At 38.1% G+C, this 19,318-nt stretch overlaps 1 protein-coding gene across 1 annotated transcript in view; it reads right to left on the minus strand.

The window, feature by feature from the left end:
• The window catches only part of PTPRN2 (protein tyrosine phosphatase receptor type N2), a 612,734-nt gene that overhangs the window by 222,978 nt on the left and 370,438 nt on the right, over positions 1–19,318 (minus strand). Inside the window, exon 12 of the mRNA XM_068146020.1 lies at positions 10,201–10,265. Coding sequence (XP_068002121.1) covers positions 10,201–10,265 — 65 coding nt within the window. The remainder of the gene's footprint in view (positions 1–10,200; positions 10,266–19,318) is intronic.

A 19,318-nucleotide genomic window follows, 5' to 3' on the forward strand; every position in this document is an offset into this window, starting at 1 on the left:
ATATTTTTTTTCCAAAGTCACAAAACTCCCAGGAAATACAAGGAAGGACATAATATTGTGCATGACTACTGAATGAAATAATAACTGCTTCATTTTTAAAGGGTATGTCAAAGCAAACACTTCTATTAGGACAGACCAAATTTTCATACTAGTGTAGTCAAGAGAAGCATCAGGGAATATTTTTAACTGAATATTTTAACATACAGTTGTATTAATTAAACATAGTAACGGATATAGGAAGCATACTACTCTCACTTTTGGATCAACTATGACAGATTTTGTTCACAGGATATGTTTTTTGTGTTTTCTGTGGTCTCCAGTTGGTAACTGCCTGACTCTTCCAGTCAGTGCACAGCACACAAAATAGAAGTTGGCTCTTCAGGTTGTGCATATGCACGCACAGATACATAGATACACACACAAAACCCTAAAGCAACATACTGCACTTATCTTCTTCCCATTTTTAGATCATACATATTTCATTAAGCTTCATGCAGAGTGTCTTCTGATTTATGGTAATTGTCAACAAAAGCAAAAAATGCTGACAATTTTAACCCAGCAGTACAGAGGATTTAACTGGGATAAAATTAAAATCTTTAGGAATAAAAGAAACCCACCCCAAACCAAGCACAACAACAAACCCCCACCACCACCACAACGCTGTCAGCCACTGGGAGCTTGACCCTTGAGATGCTGTCAATTTCTTTTTTTTTTATTTTATTTTATTGTGTTTGTTGTCTGCAGAAGCAGATGCCAGCAGCAACATCTGATGCATCGGACACCTCCAGTGTTATCCCAGCATGCTCATGGCCTGGAGGACTTGGAGTGAGACTAATTTCCATATCAAACCCAATTTAGATGAAACATCTTGGTTTAGAAGAAAAAAAAAAAAAAGAAAAAGAAAAAGCCAGCGCATCAATAGCCCCTTGATTAGATTTTCATCTCCTGAGCAGACAAATATGAATATTTATTACCATGAATGCAGATTTCCCTCTTTCCATTGCTCTGATCTTGAATATTACCCACTGCTAATTTTTATGAAAATTTGGGCTACATAATGTTTTCACATAAACTGACAGTTCTTGAGATAATCCCGTTATTGTTTGGTGGGAAATGACAGTTTCCGCTTATTCATGTGTTAACGAGGGATTAAATATTGTTTTTCATCACTGTAATCTAAGATGGACTGGAAATTAAAATTCAAACATTGTGCATTAGTAGAGCTTTGAGGAACAGAATTTGTTTGCATTCACTCAGTAAAGATCTGTAAATTAACAGCATAACAATCAAGTGAAATCTGTATCGTAAAACCAGCCCTGACGCTCGGAAAATGAAGTCACCGCTCTACCTGCTAAAGGTAAACAGCCACGGAAATAGCGCACAAAACGACATTCCCTTGCCAGAGCAAAGTGCTCAGTGAACTGTGGTCAGCCACAGCGGTCCTCAGACATTAATGGACTAGGTCACTTTTCTGTGGCACAGAACCATTTCCCTTTTCCCTGTTACAGGTTCGGATACTCAAACGTTTGATACGCTCAGATCACATTGAAGAATTGCTCTATGATAGATCTGTCTGCCATGCTAGAAGCAACTGTACCGACCCAGGCACTGTTTTCATGTGCACCAAAGTGCTGTGCTCACGCTCTGGCCAGGTCTTGCTGTGCAGTATGTAGACTTAGAAAACTCGGCACTGCAATGGGAATTTTGCTGGTCTTGCAGCAGGTAGCTAGAGAGGATCAGTTATCTCCTCAGCAGCTGTGTCTAATGCCCGTCAATGTGAATCAGAATACTAAGCATGAGAGTACCAAAGCTTCACGTACCAACGTGACATTGGAGACCTATTGGTGACATTCTGCAGCCATTACCTGGCTGTTTCTACAGAAGCTTTGAGTTACAAATTTGGTTAAGTAGGTTCGCAGCAATTCTTGTAACTAGATAGGAAGAACCTCAACACTACCTGCATCTGAGCTTTAAGTATAATGCAAGTCTTAACACTCATGCTCCAAAGCAGACCACACTGAAGCTTCTTGCTATGAAGGGACGCTAGTCTGGATCTTGCTTAGAGTTAGAAGCAAAACAGCCTAGAAGAATACCAGGACATAATGTGAATGACCATGACAACAATTTAACAGCAAAGACAAATGTGGGACCATGTTGAGATCTGTGCCTTGTTCTTGCTTATTTTACTAACACTGATGGACCTATAATGCTCCTAATACCAGGGTTATGTATAGCAAGGCTGGATATAGAATCATAGAATTGTTAGGGTTGGAAGGGACCTCAAGGATCATCCAGTTCCAACTCCCCTGCCATGGGAAGGGACTCCTCACACAAGATCAGGTTGCCCAGAGCCACATCCAGCCTGGTCTTAAAAACCTCCAGGGATGAGGCTTCCACCACCTCCCTGGGCAACCTGTTCCAGTGTCTCACCACCCTCATGGGGAAGAACTTCTTCCTAGCATCCAACTTGAATCTACCCATTTCTATTTTTTTTTCCACTTCCCCTAGTCCTATCACTACCTGAAACCCTAAAGAGTCCCTCCCCAGATTTCTTGTAGGCCCCCTTATGATACTGGAAGGCCACAAGTAGGTCTCCTTGGAGCCTTCTCTTCTCCAGACTGAATAGCCCCAACTCCCTTAGTCCACCCTCATAGGAGAGGTGCTCCAGCCACATCTCACAGCTTGAACCTTAAGACACTTAAGAGCAGAAGTCAGGGTGAGTGGCTTTCTGTGTTGACCTGGAGAGGAACACTCTCTACCCAGGGTCTGCTAGTGACAGGGTTGAAGGATCAGGATTTGCAGCTCCTTCCTTTCCTCAAATATTAAATTCTGTCTGTGAGATTGCCTGAAATCCATGTATTCCTGCCAGGATCAAACACATGCCTCTGGAGGTGGAAGGATCTCCCTTCTCAACTTCTGATCAGCTGTAGTACTCAAATTTCAGACAGTTAAACAGAATTTAATCCTAATCTACAGCCTCCCCAGTCAACCCAGTACACCACTGGATTATTTCTGAGTCATAATGAACTGGCTGCTGGTAGAGGGGGATGCTGAATTTCATAAATCAGTAAGGTATCTAGTACAATCACATTCTCCTATGTAAAGATCCTACTCTCTTCTTTATGAATATATCAAATGCAGGCTGCCAAATCACAGGGTAGGTAACAACATTGATTTTTAAGCAGAATTACCCTGCAGTTTGCTTTATGTAGTTGGTGCTCATATCTAAATCTATTTTCTCCACAGATCTATTATGTTTTGGAAAGGAAACCCTGCTTAAAAGACAATGGCATGACATGGCTTAAAACCAAGACAAATCCTCAAACCAAACAAACACATTCTATTTTTTTCTAATGGAACAATGTTTAAAAAAGACAAAAAGGAACAACACTGGTAGGATGCATAAGTTCCTGAAGCCACAAGGCAAACCGTATCTTGTTTCATTTTACATGATACAGAATAAAAATTGAATTGCTGTAGTTGCCATGGCAACTGCCACATCACTTGGCACTCGTGCTCCTTTAAATCACACAGTGCTACTGTAAAGGAATTCATGAACCAACATGACACTTGAATACTTGTGCTTTTTATACTGTTTCAGGAGGAAAACATAAATCAATATACGCCGATAGTTGTCTCTGAAAATCAGGTTTGTTGTATTTGTCTTAACATTATCATCTCCTCATTTCCTTGTCGTGCTCTTTAAAATTTTGTAAAGACAGTGGAGGGTGTTGTCACAATCAGAGCACATGAAGAGAAATTACTACTGACACCTGATTTCCAGACTGAAGCTGTGACCTGTCATTCAGATGTCAAAATACCTCCGCTATGCAATATTCAAATCAAATACAGGAGATAAACATTGGAACTTTGCCCCTCCACAAGCAGAGACGGTGTGATATGTGACACAAGACAGTCTCAGTAGCATCCAGGCATCTCTTTAACACTAAATTTATCAGTAGCTTAAACGGAAAGTCAAACTGGGTACTTAAAGCTAAGCATACTCTAAATGTTTGCAGAGTTGGGGCCATGATTTATATTGCTTTAGTATGTTCTGGATATAACATTTAGTCACAGAATGTATATGACAAAATAATGTAGTAAAATTATATACATATTCATGCTGCACATTTTTTGTTTTGATTTTGTCATTTATTAATGCTCTGGATGCAATTTATTTGAAAAGCAGCCCTCTAGTGGGCTATGTGCCATAATGAATAGTTAATAAACAGCATTAACACTATCTCTAAATATTAGCTAAAATGCATTTTGCAAAAACATACAAGATCTTAAATAAATGAGCCATGGAGCTCCATCATTCTCTTTGGAGAAATTCAGTGTTCTGTTTAGCTTCATTCCTGAAAGCTCTTGAAGCATTACTTCTAAACACTGCTCAACAACTAACTTCTGATTAGCATCACTTTACTATAAATGTATACTCACAGAACTGTAACAGTGAGATATGTATTCACTACCAGTAAAACGCCAAGAAATTAGTACATTACTACTAGCCTTCTATGTAAAATATAATCTATTCAAGGGTTACACTGCTTTAGAATCTCTAATTTGTGCATGTGGGATAAAGTAAACCTCATTGTGCCTTCAGCAGGAATATTTCTAGGCTTGTACTCAAAGATTTTCATTTAATGATTATTTTTCTTATTTGAATTTATAGCCTTGGAGTTACATACCTTAAAGCAAAGAGCCCATCTGTGACCTAATGCATGTCTTGCTCAGAGCAATATATGTTGCCCCCAAATGACTATCCTGAAAAATCTCTGCTCAGCTGCTAATCAACACAGCCACAGTGATCAGCAAAAGCCTACAGCAAGAACTGTCTGCAGGATCTCCAATCTCAGATATCACATAACAGAAAAAAACCTAATTTGTTGATTTCTGAGACATGGCTTTTGTAGAAAAAGATATTGAAAGCTAGCTCCTGGAAAAAGCTCTCCTTGGTGTCCACCGGTCTAAGAGAGCTTATACATTAATGCAGAGGTGTATTCCCTCATATGCACCTTGATTGGCTTCAGCCTCATTTGTCCTGGTAAAAGGAGGATAGGTTTTGATGAAAGCTGGAAAGCTTACCTGTGACTTGGGCTAAAATCTGAGCATTTATGCATGCACAGCTGCTGTTCCTACACCATGGTCAGCATCAGAGCTACCTCATCTAAATGATCTTGGGTGCAGCATCACTTCCTACCTTCACTTATGCCATATTAAGGCACAGACCCCTAGGTGCAATACCTGCTCCAGATTAGAAGCATTTGCTGATTGCCAAGATGTAAGAAAGGCAGCTGGAGTAGATCCTAGGCTAATTTGTTCTTTCCAATCCAAAAGTCAACCCTTAACATTTTACCTAGTATTTGCAGAAGATCAGAAAAAACTTGACACCTTATTCTTCATCATTTTGAAATGATTTCTCAAGTTCTGTACTCTCTCCAATTTTTTATCGATTTCCAATATAATCCTGGGTAATATCTGGACACACAGATACTAACGACAAAGTTTGGCAACACTAAGATATAGAAATCTGACTCCTGCCCCAGAGGCTTGCACATCACTATAAGCCTGTTCTATCATGTCCTCTAGCTTCACTAGAGTTTTTAAACGCAGATTTCTTTATTGCAGTAACATCACTTTATGTAACATCAACATAATTCCACAGCTATCACAATATCTATAAATGAGAATATTCTGAAACATGTCAAAATATCACTGCTCTATTTTAGAACATCTAGAGGTACAGCAAAATGTTCGTTTCACATATATTTTGGGTTATTTCCATTTGGTATAGAAAATTATTCTCCTTCTTATGTCTGCCATATGAGAATCATGATTCAAATCCTACAAACAAAGTTACAGATCCAGTGATGAGTGTGTTTTGTGCAGCCCTACTGAGAAATTGAATGAGTTAATTTAAAAGAATGTATTCTGGAATGAGTGCTGTTTTACCAGTTCAAGACGGAAACAGTGCCATTCCCTTGGTTTCTTTCAGGCCTTGATTGAGATAATTTACTATTCAAATTGAAGGCCCTTAGCCTCCAAAACCTTATTTGAATTATTACATTTTCTTGAGCTGCTGGAGAGCCTGACCTGCTATTCTGAAATTGTTCCTGAAAACAAATTTCAGCCAAACCCTGAATAAACAGTTATTTTTCCTTGCCACAGTAACTGCATTTGAACCATTGTTTGAAATTTTCTTCAACTGGAGTCGGACTTGAGCCAGGCAAACTACAGTCACAGCCAAGCTCATCATGGAACTGACCTGAAAAATACTGAGCTTTTATAACAATTCAAAAGTGCTTATGAGAAGGGAAACAAGTGGTCAAGCTCCTAAAGATGTGGAAGAAATTCCAGGTTATTCTGTGACCTCTGTGTAGGGTTGTAATCCACAGTGCCTGCTGAGCTCCCTTGATCTGGAGAGCAGCCCCCAGGTATAAACCCAGCTGGAGTAATGTTTGTGTGGGACTGGGGCTCCTAACCCTGCTGAGTCCTGGACTTGGAGTGAGTCAACTGGAACTCTGCTGCTGCTGAAGAGGCTTTCCCTCAGTACAAGACCAAACATTATCCCCAAGACTTTGCAGAGGTGCTCAGACATGTAGTACAACAAGTTCACATCAAGATGGGAGATAGGAGAATGGACTTCAAGAGCCTGCTTAATGTAGCTCTTCGGGTTTTTTTACCAGTGCTACTATGCAAAGACACACAGATGACAAATATTCATGCCCTCACATAAGCTCTTGAGCTTCTGAAGACGACCTTAGGACATCAGAGATTTATTTCTTGTGTGGGAGATCCAAAGAAAATACCTCAGGGACAACAATAGCTTCACTGTATCTGAATAACCAAGAAGGTGTGAAAAGCTCACGATGAATTTGTGTGGCACAAACACTGCGTCTGACAATGACTCAAATACATCTTGGAGGGCTACCATGGAAGAGTTTTAGAGCTAGTACACGTGTTGGGAGAATCCAAACAGAAAATAAACACCTTAGCAAACATAATTCCAGAGGTCATCAATGCTACAGCAATGCATATATCCTCAGAATTTCAGTGTAAGCACTGGTTTTCTCTACAGCAGTTTCTCTTCCTGGTTTTCTGGGATAACAGCCTTGTTACAAACAAGGTAAGTGAGAGAAAAATTAGCCCTTAAAAAGTGATACATCAAACTATAATCCAAACCTCTGGATCCCTGCATCATTATTGAATATTTTGCTGGCAAATGTTAGATGTTGTGGTGGATGTGCTGTAGAAGTATCAGTAAAGGTCTATTCCACAATGAACTGAAGGAAGTTCTGCTTACCCCACAGCACTATACCATACAAAATTTCCAATGAAATGTATAGAACTTGTAAGGCAACATCCTGACACCTGAGCAGCTTCTGATGTTGCAACTTAGGACCTCCTTTTTAATCATGCTGAAGCAGAGCCTACGCTACACTGACAGAGTGCAACTAAGGGCAGCTCTAACCAAAAAACTTGCTGAAGCTGTGGAAATCTTTCACATGACATAAAGATGATGAACTGTATTGTAGCTGTGCTAGACTCCACACCCGTGTTGTTAATGACTACACAGCACATATTTATGCAGTGACATAAAAACAATTCATCAGCCCTCCCCAGACTTGACTGCATGGCTCAATAAACTTGGTGTGAATGGTATAATCTGGGATTGCTTTTGAAATGATTTTCTTCAGTTACAGAGAGAAAGCAGGAGACTGAGGAGCTCTGAGAAAAATTTCTCCACAGAGAGACTGTTTCCTTTTACTCTATCCAAGGCCTGGGTATTCATTTCTTACTGAAGCACAAATTCTGCTATCATAGATCAACACCTAAAACAGATTCCTCTGTCCAGAGCAACACATGAATTATTGCTGATCTTAGAACAGTTCCTGCATTTGTTTATACAGCTGTTCCATTTGCCACTAGTATCTCAGCTATATTTCTCTTGAGCTATTTCAGATATGAAACTTGCCACACAAAATCAATCCTTTTTGTTTTACAATCCTGCAAGTGCAGATTATATATCCATTAACTTTGCCATGAATCTGACCTACCATCCAAACAAAAAGGCCATTTCTTATTCTAGAACTAGATTTTTTTTCTACTTTTGATTTGAGTATCTTGACTTTGATTTACAGTTACCATTACATATAATTCCATTTGTATGGCATGGATAAAAAGAAATCCTTATGCAACAGAAGGCTCTTTCATTATGTTAAAATATGTGCTTTCTATTATTTTAACACCGTTAAACACCTGGGTGAATCAGAAACAAACCGCAAAACTGGAAAAACATAGTCAGATTTAACCTGAAATAACCTGAATTTGATACCCTATCAACAAAAAAACCCCAGCTTGGTAACAGAAGTCCATTATTTTTCATGTAAGTGAGACTGCAGAAATGTATTCATTATGTACACAATCATATCTGATAAGACATAGAAAGGGGAATATACACAGCTGAGACAATTCTCATACAACAAAATATATAAGCAGCTGAACAAATGTTCTTCCATCACCTTAATGTTGCAAACTACTTGGTTCTTTCACTGCTGATTACTCTATCTCAGATGCAACCTGGAATGGATTCAGGCCAAAATGCTTCCCCCTTGGTTAATTCATTTGCACTTTTTTTCACTTCTAAAAGTACATAGTTGGCAGGGTTAAAGCCCAGCCTTTCATCAGTCTTTATTAATCCAAGTAGTGTCATAATTTTTTTAAAGAAGCTAACATAGCCTAAATATATGGGAGGTGTGTTCTGCAGGGACTCTTACTAAATCAAGTGCAAGAATCAGAGTAGGATGCTCTCTAGCCTAAGAACTTGTTTTTTCCAGTTCTATTAGCTGCTGTTAAGAAAAGGTAGAAAGTCCTCGAGGCTATATCCCCAGCACATCCCTAGGCTTACCATGGTTACAACCACCCTATTACTACAATGTGGATTAATGATGCATTTAACAGTTGACAACTTCTTGCATTTCAAATATCCCAAAGTATTTTCTTTCTCCATTGACTGCATAGAAGATAACAAGTCATTTAACAGTAAGCATCTGAAATGAAGTGGGCTTTCATTTTCCAGTTGACTTTGAAGCCAACTGGAATCCATTCAGTGAGTGGAATGGGACAAAATACATGGAGGCATTTAATTACAATAAGGAATCTCATTGGATAAAATTTCACTGAATGTGGCTTCTACAGCCTGTGTCACAGTCCCAGTTCTCATGTTATTTAGCAGAAATAACCTGTGGATAACACAAAGGCAAGCTTCACTCTGGCTTGAATTCAGGACACAGTCTGAGGTGCACAGCCTTGCTCCAGGCTACACTTCTCAGCTCTTAAGGTTATGCACCCTTTAGAACATCAACTAAACTAACTCAACTAACTAAACCAATAAAAATAGAAATATAAAAAATGAAAATCAGTAAAAAAAAAAACCAAATAAAAAGGTAAATTCCTTCAGTACATTTTTAGTTGGCAATTCATAATTCTTAACACCGAGATTAATGCAATCACAAGAAAAAGGCATTTGTCTAGCCCTGTGAGTGTGCACCACTAGCAAAATTACTTACATGGAAAGGGGAAAAAAAAAAGAGATAACTGTGTACACAAAATTAGCAGGAGAATTAGCAATCAACTGTAGATCATACAAGATTCTTCGCAGATAGCATCATCCTTATTAATAAATGATGAACTGCTTAGTGGAGTTTTTGTGTAGTGATATCACCATAATAACAGCCACATGTTTTATTTATGTTTTAAGTTACATCCAAAATAAGCAAACCATTTACTGTGAGCTTCTGTCTAGCATCTGAAGACTCTTTACTCCAAATTTAAACTTTCATTGGTCTAGATGAGCTAGCACTCCATCAAAACCAATGGGGATAATATGACAGCTTCGGTTGCTGTCCTCATCTTTAAGGATTTTGTTCCTCAGATACAAAAAAAAAAAAAAGCAAAAAGCTGCATTTCTTAAAGGCATCTGCACTTTTCTCATAAGGGTGGCATTTTTTTTTCTCTGTGGGATACAGTGCTATTTGTGCAGCAGATTGTATTTTGACAGATGCAACTGTATCATAAAAAGGCCCTTAGCACTGTCAGACTGGTAGCTAACAAATGTTCATGAGCTCCAGAATTTCTTTAAAAAAACCCAACAATTAAAATATTTTTGAGAGTGTAAAATGCCCCCAAGCCACTTACCTCCCCCACACCAGTCTGAAGAATCTTCAGTCCAGTTGTTTTTTCAAGCTTCTCTTTGTTTATGGCTGTAAGGAAAAACGAGATTGAAGGAGTTATAAGAAAGCTGAAATATGCATTATTTTGCAGCCTTTACAATGTAACCAACCTTCTTTCCTCCATTAATAAATTCATGATAGCTTCTGCCTATGCTATTTATGGCATATCTTTCCTTGACAACAACTCCATTAATCAGTTTTTGAATCTGTAGGTATGCCATTAATTGTTCATTATTCTGTGAAAAAGAAAGCCAAACTAATGCTAGTTCCCTTGTATACAGAGTATCATACAGATTGGACACATAATCACACTATATTTTGAAAGTTTTCTTCAGTGGAAACTTCCCACTGCATTCCATGAAGTGAAGAGCAGAGCAGCACCTTACCATTACAACAGCATCATCACCCCATAGGATATTCCACAGTGAATACAGACTCTTATGTAGCAGGGAAGACGATGGGGATGCAATGCACAATGCTTTCTATTCTGATTTTTTTCTTCTTAGTTATCAGCCTCCATATCAATAAAAGCATTCAAAACAAAAATAAAGTAATCCAGTATAAAAGAGTTAAATGCAAACCAGGAGTAGTAATCACTAAGACTACATATATATTTGCAACATAAATATGCTGGGGGCATGACTTCTAGCACTGTCTTACCATTGCCCATATGGTTAAAGTCATGACTATGGTGTTCACATGATTTTGGCCGCTGGCCACCAGTATTCTCACAAAACAATGCCCAACCACAGCTCCGGGGACAGCATAAGGATAAGATTATTCCCAGCTGGGGGTATGGCTAAGGCCATCTCATTTTGGATGGGAAGACTTTAACCTTTTAGATGCAAACTGTGACAGTCAGACTCATGGCCAAAAAACAGGCACCTGGCTTGATTAATGTATGAGTAGATATGAAGCCTTGCAGCTTTGTTAACCTCTCCTCCCTTTGGCAGTCTAGTTCTCGACTATGTAATCCAAGTGAGTCATCGAGGTTCTCTCTGCAGTCAGTGGAAAGGGTTGGACATTTAACACGATGAGTCATCCTAATATCCTATGCGCATCTGCAGGCACCTGTCTCTTTGCTTTGATTACGGACACAGCTTGGATAGACTCAGCTTCTCAACTGAAGTTGCCTAAAGGAAAACTTTCCTACCAGAAAGGACAAGAAGCATGCTAGAACATATTGTACACTGTACATTCACATAAAAATACTGAATGGAATTGATATATCCTTTTTTTAATTTGTGAGAAATACTCTTTGATTGTTGCTGTTTGAAGCATTCAAAGCAGTTCAGATTAGACCAGACAATTCTCAGAAGCAGTAGTAATTTGAACTGATACTTTACTTAGCTTGTCCAAAGTGCAACATAAATGACTCACTTTTACTTCAGAGGCAAGTCATATCATTAGGGCTCAGCCCCACATTACATGTCCAAAACATGAAATGATTTCAATAAGAATTTTTATGTACAAAGACTCAAGAAGTCCAACCTCAAGCAACTCTATACAGAGAAACTTTTCTGACTGCCTTCAGCAAGGGATGAATATCCCCTATGATTTAAATGGAGAACAAAGCTCTGTCCACCTTTCAGACCCACACAACTTTATTTTTGCTTCTGTTTAATATGCTACCAGTCAAGTAGATATGTTTTGCTGGATGACAGCCTAAAGGTCACAATACTCACATACTTCATGCTCATGCCATGCTTTACACACTTATAAACATATTTATCCCACCCAGAGCCACAGAGATGACATGAGAAGGAGGGCTATCTGGATTGTGTGATTTGAGGCTATACCTCAGTATGTTGTGTAAGTTGTGCTGTGTGAATTTTTTTAAGATGATTAAATCTTTGTCAGTAATGTTGATTTTCAGCCTTGAGCTGGACTCCAGACTCTGTTGCCTCACCGATAGCTGATGATTTGTCATACCACATACTAATACTGTCCCTTATTTTCGGATGTGCTGTTTCATTGCAAAGGGATGCCATGCTACCACACTGACTGCCTCACACCCAGCATACATATTAAAGGCAGATTTCTACCAAATGCAAGGATTTAGTAGTTTTATAAAAGCAGAAAGCTCCACAGCCTCTTTCAAAGAAACTGAATAGTCCAACAAATTACTTTTTTGGTAGCTTAGGATAAAGAAAACTGCACAGCAGAGTGGCTGCAAAATAAATGGGTATAGGTAAACAATAAGGCTTAAATCCCAGTGTGTAATTTCCTAGCACATGAACAGCTAATAGAAAATATTTGGTCTGCTGAATTGCTGAATTTTGTAATTACTGTTACATATTTGACCTCCTTTTTATGGGTTTCCTACAGACTTTAATTACTGTAGCTTTGATATTAAGAAACAAACAAACAAAAAGTTTACTTAACACTCCCCTTTTCCCCTTGCTATTAGCTAAAACACAAAGGACAGCTCTGACAACCATGCTAATGCTAAAATTAGGAGGCATGAGGGCAGGATGTGCCTATTGATTAAATCACAACCTGAAAGTGGTCAAGCTCAGACACTGTCAGACTGCAGAAACAAACACAGCAGACAGTCTCCAGCATGTCACTCAATCATCTTAAAGGTCTTTTCCAACCTTAATGATTCTGTGATTCTAGGATTCTGTGTTCACTCCATGTCTGTACAGGAGCATCTTTTAGCTACTCTTGAAGTCCACAAGAAGTTTAGGAAGGTCAAGAAATTCTGACAAAAACAGTGGTGCTGAAGCTGAAGCATCAACTATATATCAAACAGCTGAACAGTGAATGTAACTACTTAACTTTTTCTATGCATAACTATAATTGAACATTTACAGCGACAAAACATAATCAATAACCTACAGATGGATGAAGAAGAAATGGTAGAAAAATAAATCCAGCTATTGAGAACAAGCTATTAATCCTCTGAAAATTGGCATAATTGTTTTAAAAGGTATTTCAGTGTATTACCTGCTGGTTTTTCACTCCTATACAAATATAAAGCAGGGATGCTTCTGTTGCAAATTTTATGAACTGCAAATGATCATTCTGGGCAACATGTTATATTGCACATTCCATCAAAGTTGATTTTTTACAGCCATGGTTTAAAATCTTGAAATAAAAATGGAGAACTGACAAACTCATCAGCAAAGAAGCATAATAAAAACAGCTATTAAAAAAAAAGACAAGACACCCCCCTCCAACCCAGTTAGCAACATATAAATCCCTTTTCTAATCTTCCACTGAAACAAAAAGGGCTTCCAAACACACACAAAAAAGAAGGCCTTTAAATTATATTCACTAGATGAAGGATATGCAAATTACCTGAAGAAGCAGAGCCCTATAATGTTCTCCAAATTCTGCAATAGCCTATTTAATTAGTATTTTAATTTATCAGAATAATTCTTTGCACTTGACAATTTATGCAGTATTCCATATAATTAAGCACGTAGCTACAGTGGAATAATTTTGCCTACTCTCTGTATACCAGTTATTTTAACCTGAAAGAATCTGTGGAAGTCTCTTCTGTGATCTAAATTACAACAGGGAGAACTTAATGGCTTTGCTCTATTAGAGAGCACGATGAGGGTGTTAGTGTTTAAGGTAGGGATTGTCACTCTTCATAGTCTTCACTAACTTGAAGGAGATCTGATGTGTTTTCTGTGGGCTAATGTTTATTTCCTTTATCAAAGTTATTTGTCAGTGGCATAGTCAGGAATTTGAGTGTCTAGTTTTGTAGCTGGCAGGTTTAACCTTACAAGTCCTTCAGTTATTAGGGGGAGAAAGCCACACAGGGCTTTGAGCAGACCTCCAGTCTTATAGCACTTCTGGAAGAAGGAAGCCCTGAGAAAGGACTCATTTACAAAGGTTTGAAAGTATACACTCCCATGACAGTTGAGGGAAGGGTTTCTGCAGGAGGCTTCCTTGGTCTGTCTCCTGTGCTGCTGTAGCATTTACCTATTCCAGAGAAGAAACTGTCCTTACATATAGTATTTTTAGACAGATAGCATCACTCTCAATGAGAGTTGTTTTTTGAGCTGTGAAACTGATGTTGAGGGCGTGCTGTATTTAATTAAATGCAGGAAAAGGAGAAAGTACTTTGAATTGTGGAATCATAGAATCATTTTTCTTGGAAGAGACCTTTAAGACCATTAAGTCCAACTACTAATTTAGCAACACCAAGTCCATCACCAAACCTATCAGAAACCAGCCTCCAGTTGTGCTAGGGAGGTTTAGGTTGGACATCCGGACAAATTTCTTCACCAAAAGAGGTTGTGAGGCACTGGAACAGGAAGTGGTGGAGTCATGATCACTGGAAGTATTTAAAAGACGTGTAGAAGTAGCAGGTAGGAACACTGTTTAGTGATTCCCCTGACCTCTCCCAGAATAAACCTGCCTTTGCACAGTCAATGCACCATCTGAAACTGCTGCAGCATTCACACCACCAAATGAGAATGAGAGGAAACCCACACTTCATTCAATCCTCTCTGTCTTTTCTCTACAGAAGAACCCAAAGCTATATATTTTTTCCCCCCACTTCATTCAGTTTTCTTTGTTGGAAGTAAATAAAAACTAGTTCAATGAGCTTTGAATTAGATACTTATGTACAACCAAGTTCATTAAAACAGACTTTTTGGAATATAAGATAAATTATTCCTGACTTTGGTGTATGTCTGTCAAGCTCCAGCTTGAAACACAAATAACTAACTCACGTGGTTAGATGGAAGGAGAAGAGTCCCCTTACTAAATTTTACAATTCAATTAGTAAAGGACAAGTACACAGGCTGTGGGCAAAAGGTATTTTGTCTTCCAATCTTTACTGGGTGATGGCAGGAGATAGTTTCTAGTTTCTAGTTAACTGGCAGCCAGGCCTGGAATGAAAATGATTGCAGAAGAGTCAAAGCCACACAGCTCTACTAGCGACAGCCTGCTAAATATTATGTCATATTTAATTTCCAAGTCATTTTTCAAATGAATTTAATTAGATATTGTTTCAATCTCACATGCATTAATTTAATTTCTGATATCAACATTTCAGCTTTCAATCTGTTCAGATGAAGTACCTGTGGTAATTTAAAACACTGTTTGCTTCTCCAGCAATTTTGAAGGCACACATCCTTTACAACTTCCAGCCAATAAAACCAGCAGATGGAAATTCAGGCCACTCTCACCACTCCCAATGCACCTTTGCATTCTCAGTTTTTGGTACAAGACACACATATTTTCATGCACATAATCAAGGTTATTTCCCTTTGTCGTTAAATCAATGCAAAAAAATACACACAAACTCCATTTTTCAGGCAAATAGCAGCACTGCATGTTTCTGTGAGAGAAAACTTGTCCCAAGCTTGCATAGCAAGGACCTTATACATCAAGATCTCACATACCTGTCCAATTGCATAGATTAGCTATGTATCATGAACACATTCTTTCTACCTGAGTGCTTGCATTATTTGTTTGTACCTATTTAATATGGCGCTGCTCAATTGTATGCTTTCCCTTGACTGTCTTTTAAATGACCACACTGCTATTCTAAGATATGATACTCAAGTTATATAGTAGAGGAGTTTGGGATATATGTAATACATTTTTTTAATTATTTTATTTCTTTGGAGCTTTTATGTTAAAGGAGGGAATTGGATTGGTTGATAGGTTGGACACGATGATCTTGAAGGTCTCTTCCAACCTATTCTATTCTATTCTATTCTATTCTATTCTATTCTATTCCTATTCTACTCCTATTCTATTCTATTCTAAATCCATCTTCACTAACTCTGCTGCCTCAACTGAGAAGTCAACATTTCTTTACTAGGAACAGGAAGTATATAAGCATCACCAAAGACTGACTTATCCCATCCCAAGATAGATATAATTTATTAATCATATATAAATATGGTCCTGGAAAGGCCTGTTAGGTCAACCAGTCTTCCCCCCCCCAGGCATACCATTGTAAGAAACACATGCATGCAAGCTCCAAAATGCTTCAGCAGTAAACGAGTCCTACACACAACGCCATGGCTACAGAGAGGAATTTTCAGTGTGGTGTCAGTGTGATGGTTCTATTCTTACAAGTATGAACAAAACAAGTTTATGTGAATTAGAGTTGTAGAAACAAAACATCTTTGTCTATTCTAAAGATTTTCTTATAGAGCTTCAGAAACCCATTATCAGAAATACTCTCCTAAATAATATAAGGAAGTTGATGTTCTTCGGTTGAAGAGTTTCGAGCACAAACATGAGAAATAACCATGCTTTGCCCATGTGTGTTTTACAAGTGCAGAATATATTTCAATGAATTCTTAACAAGACAATTTTTAATACTACTGGCCATTTAAACAGTGACAATTCAATGCTGTGTATTACTTGATGGAGTGCAGTGTATGTTTATGTAATGATTTGCTTGCATACATAAACCACTTATCCATTATTTATAGTTGAAGGTGTACTAATTCAGGCAGTGTTAGCAAAAAAAGAAGTGTCATTCCACTCTCCATATCACAATTTGTTCACATAAATATTCTTTGACAAGTTTCAGCTCTGTACAGAAAATGCAGATAAAACACCCTGCAGTATGTTGAGCTGAAAGTGGAGCAGAACACATTCAAATAGGCCAAAGTGGCACAACTACCTATGCAAGTGTAGACAAGTTTTCTAGATGACCTTCTCTCTGGCCTGATTCCTAACATCTAGATTGACTTTTGGAAATCTGTTACCCTAACATTACAGTTCACCATCATATGTTCAATCTTAACATTTACAAATTGGAAGGCAAGATTTGTGGTCCCAGCATATGGGCAATTAAAAAAGAGCCACCTGGACCTCTCTCAGCCCTTTCAGTGCAAGGAATTCTTTGCCTCCTCACCTGCACAACACTGTGAAAATTAACGCTCCATAATATGATCTTAAGACCACAGCTTCTTTTCTCTCCTCCTAAATGAAGAGGTTTGGAGAAGAGCATTGTAAAAGAACAATTTCTTTGCCTTCTTTTATTTATCATCAAGAATTGCTTTAATTTTCTTGTCATGAAAATACTACCAAAAATCAAACAGGTAATAGCAGCTACTCAGCTTCTCAAGGGTAGATACATCTTCTAGTTTAGCATCTGCCTTTTGATTTTACTTGAATACATTCTCCTCCCACATACTTCATTTTGATCCCTTAGGATATCCACTACATCTCCTTTCTGTGGTCGATTATTTTAAACAAAAACAGCCTGTCCTCTTTAAAACCATGAACTTTTACATCAAATCCATTCCTTGTCTTTCTAATGGTTTAGAAAGAAGTAGAAAAATTATAAGCTTCTATGGTCATCTCCACCTAAGAGGAACAAAAATATTTAACTACCTAGTGCCCAGGAATAACTACATCTAAAATGCAGCTTTCTCCTGTTCTCACTTTTCCAGCAGTATTAACTGGGATAGTCTACAAGGAGAAAGGGCCTCAAGTTGCTACTTATTGTTGTAGCTTTGCAGAAAACCAGGACACCCAATTATCTGGAAGATAACTGACCTTGTGTGGTTTCTTTAGAATAGATTATGTGCTGTTGGGGTGAGAGAAAGGACTAAATTGTCTCTCCAGAAGCATACCACTTACTTTCTCTATATATTTGATTTTTTTTTTTAACATAAAGGAAATTAAAATGGTCAAGGAAGGAAAACCAAGAACAGCCACTGCACTTTTAAAGAGGTGATCCACTCATCCTGAGGGTCTCCCTGGAAAGTACACTGACCCTTCTCGATGTTGTAATATATAACATTTAAAAATGCACATTGGCCTCTCATTTTTAACATTTGTTATGCTGTATTTTTTTTATCATTCTTCTGCTTGCATTATTTTGAGTTGTCTCATATAAACAGCCTGGAATGCATGAACTATTCTTTAAAACCTGTCAAAACCTTTGGATGGACACAGCAGTGCCTTGGCACTGGTATATGAGAAACGGAAAGGGTGCTACCACTAATTCTCAACACGCCAAGCTGTTGTTGTCTTTAATAAATACACATTCAAGAGCTATATATTTTCTTCCCCCCATCATTTTCTCGGTTAATAAAACAGTGGCCTGTAGATTCATTTCTTTAATGATCCAAAACACAACTTCAAGCCACGTTAGTTGTTATTCATCTACAACTACGCTTAATGTCATCCTCGTGGCACAAATGTAACAAGACTGAGTTGGGAGAACATTAGCAATATTTCAACTGACTGGCTCACTAAATCATGAATAACACAGCTAATGCACAAGGTCATTCACTAACAAAATCTATTTGCCGTGCCTCAGAATAAAATGAAAATATTTATTACCAAGGATGCTGCTACTAACAGGAGTCACAATAAAGCTTTCAGGTGAGAGTGAATAGGGATGATGATAACTTGCCCCTCATTTCTCACAGTAATTTTTCATAATTTTGCCTTAATGAAAACTTTGAAGGCTGCTTTGCTACCTTTAAAACAATTCATTTGAAATCAGCGCAAAGCAGGAGAATCAAGTAAAGCCTGCTCAGAGTTCAAAAATAAAAGTCCAATATTTTTTAAAGACTATAAACTTTAATCATGTAATTAAAAAAAGTGCTATTTTTATCCTTGGATGGGTGAAGTGCAAAATGAGGAAGAAAAATGCTTGCCTACGGAGATAACCGTCCTAAAAGCATTTACAGAATTTGCATGTGCAGGGGTGTGTGAAAGTACGCACATTTGATGGGAATGAGGAGCAGGATTTAAGAGGGAAGATCTAAGTGTGTGAAGAATGGCTACTTTGCAGATCCTGGGGCTACTCAAAACATTACAATTATTACTGTCACCTACAAATTCTTCATATGGCCAGGACTGTCACAGGTAAGTGCTGTGCAAACACAACTTAAAACTCGCTCCTGAGCTTATATCTATCAAAGAACTAGAGACAGTAAATGGCTAGAGAGAGTAGTACAGGTAATGAGGAATTGATAGTAGGCAACACAACAGCAGAATATGAAAGCAGCATCCATCCACACAACGTTCTTTCTCTTATTTTTTGGCACAGGAAGTGATGTGGTCACCTAAGCCTTATAAATCCTTTAAAAGCTGCAGAACTTTAACTTTTTCCCTCTTTAGAGAAGCAGAAAAGCCTT

The sequence above is a fragment of the Melanerpes formicivorus genome, unplaced genomic scaffold, assembly GCF_026170545.1.
Source record: "Melanerpes formicivorus ecotype bairdi unplaced genomic scaffold, bMelFor1.0.p_v2 SCAF_13, whole genome shotgun sequence".
Lineage (NCBI taxonomy): Eukaryota > Metazoa > Chordata > Aves > Piciformes > Picidae > Melanerpes > Melanerpes formicivorus.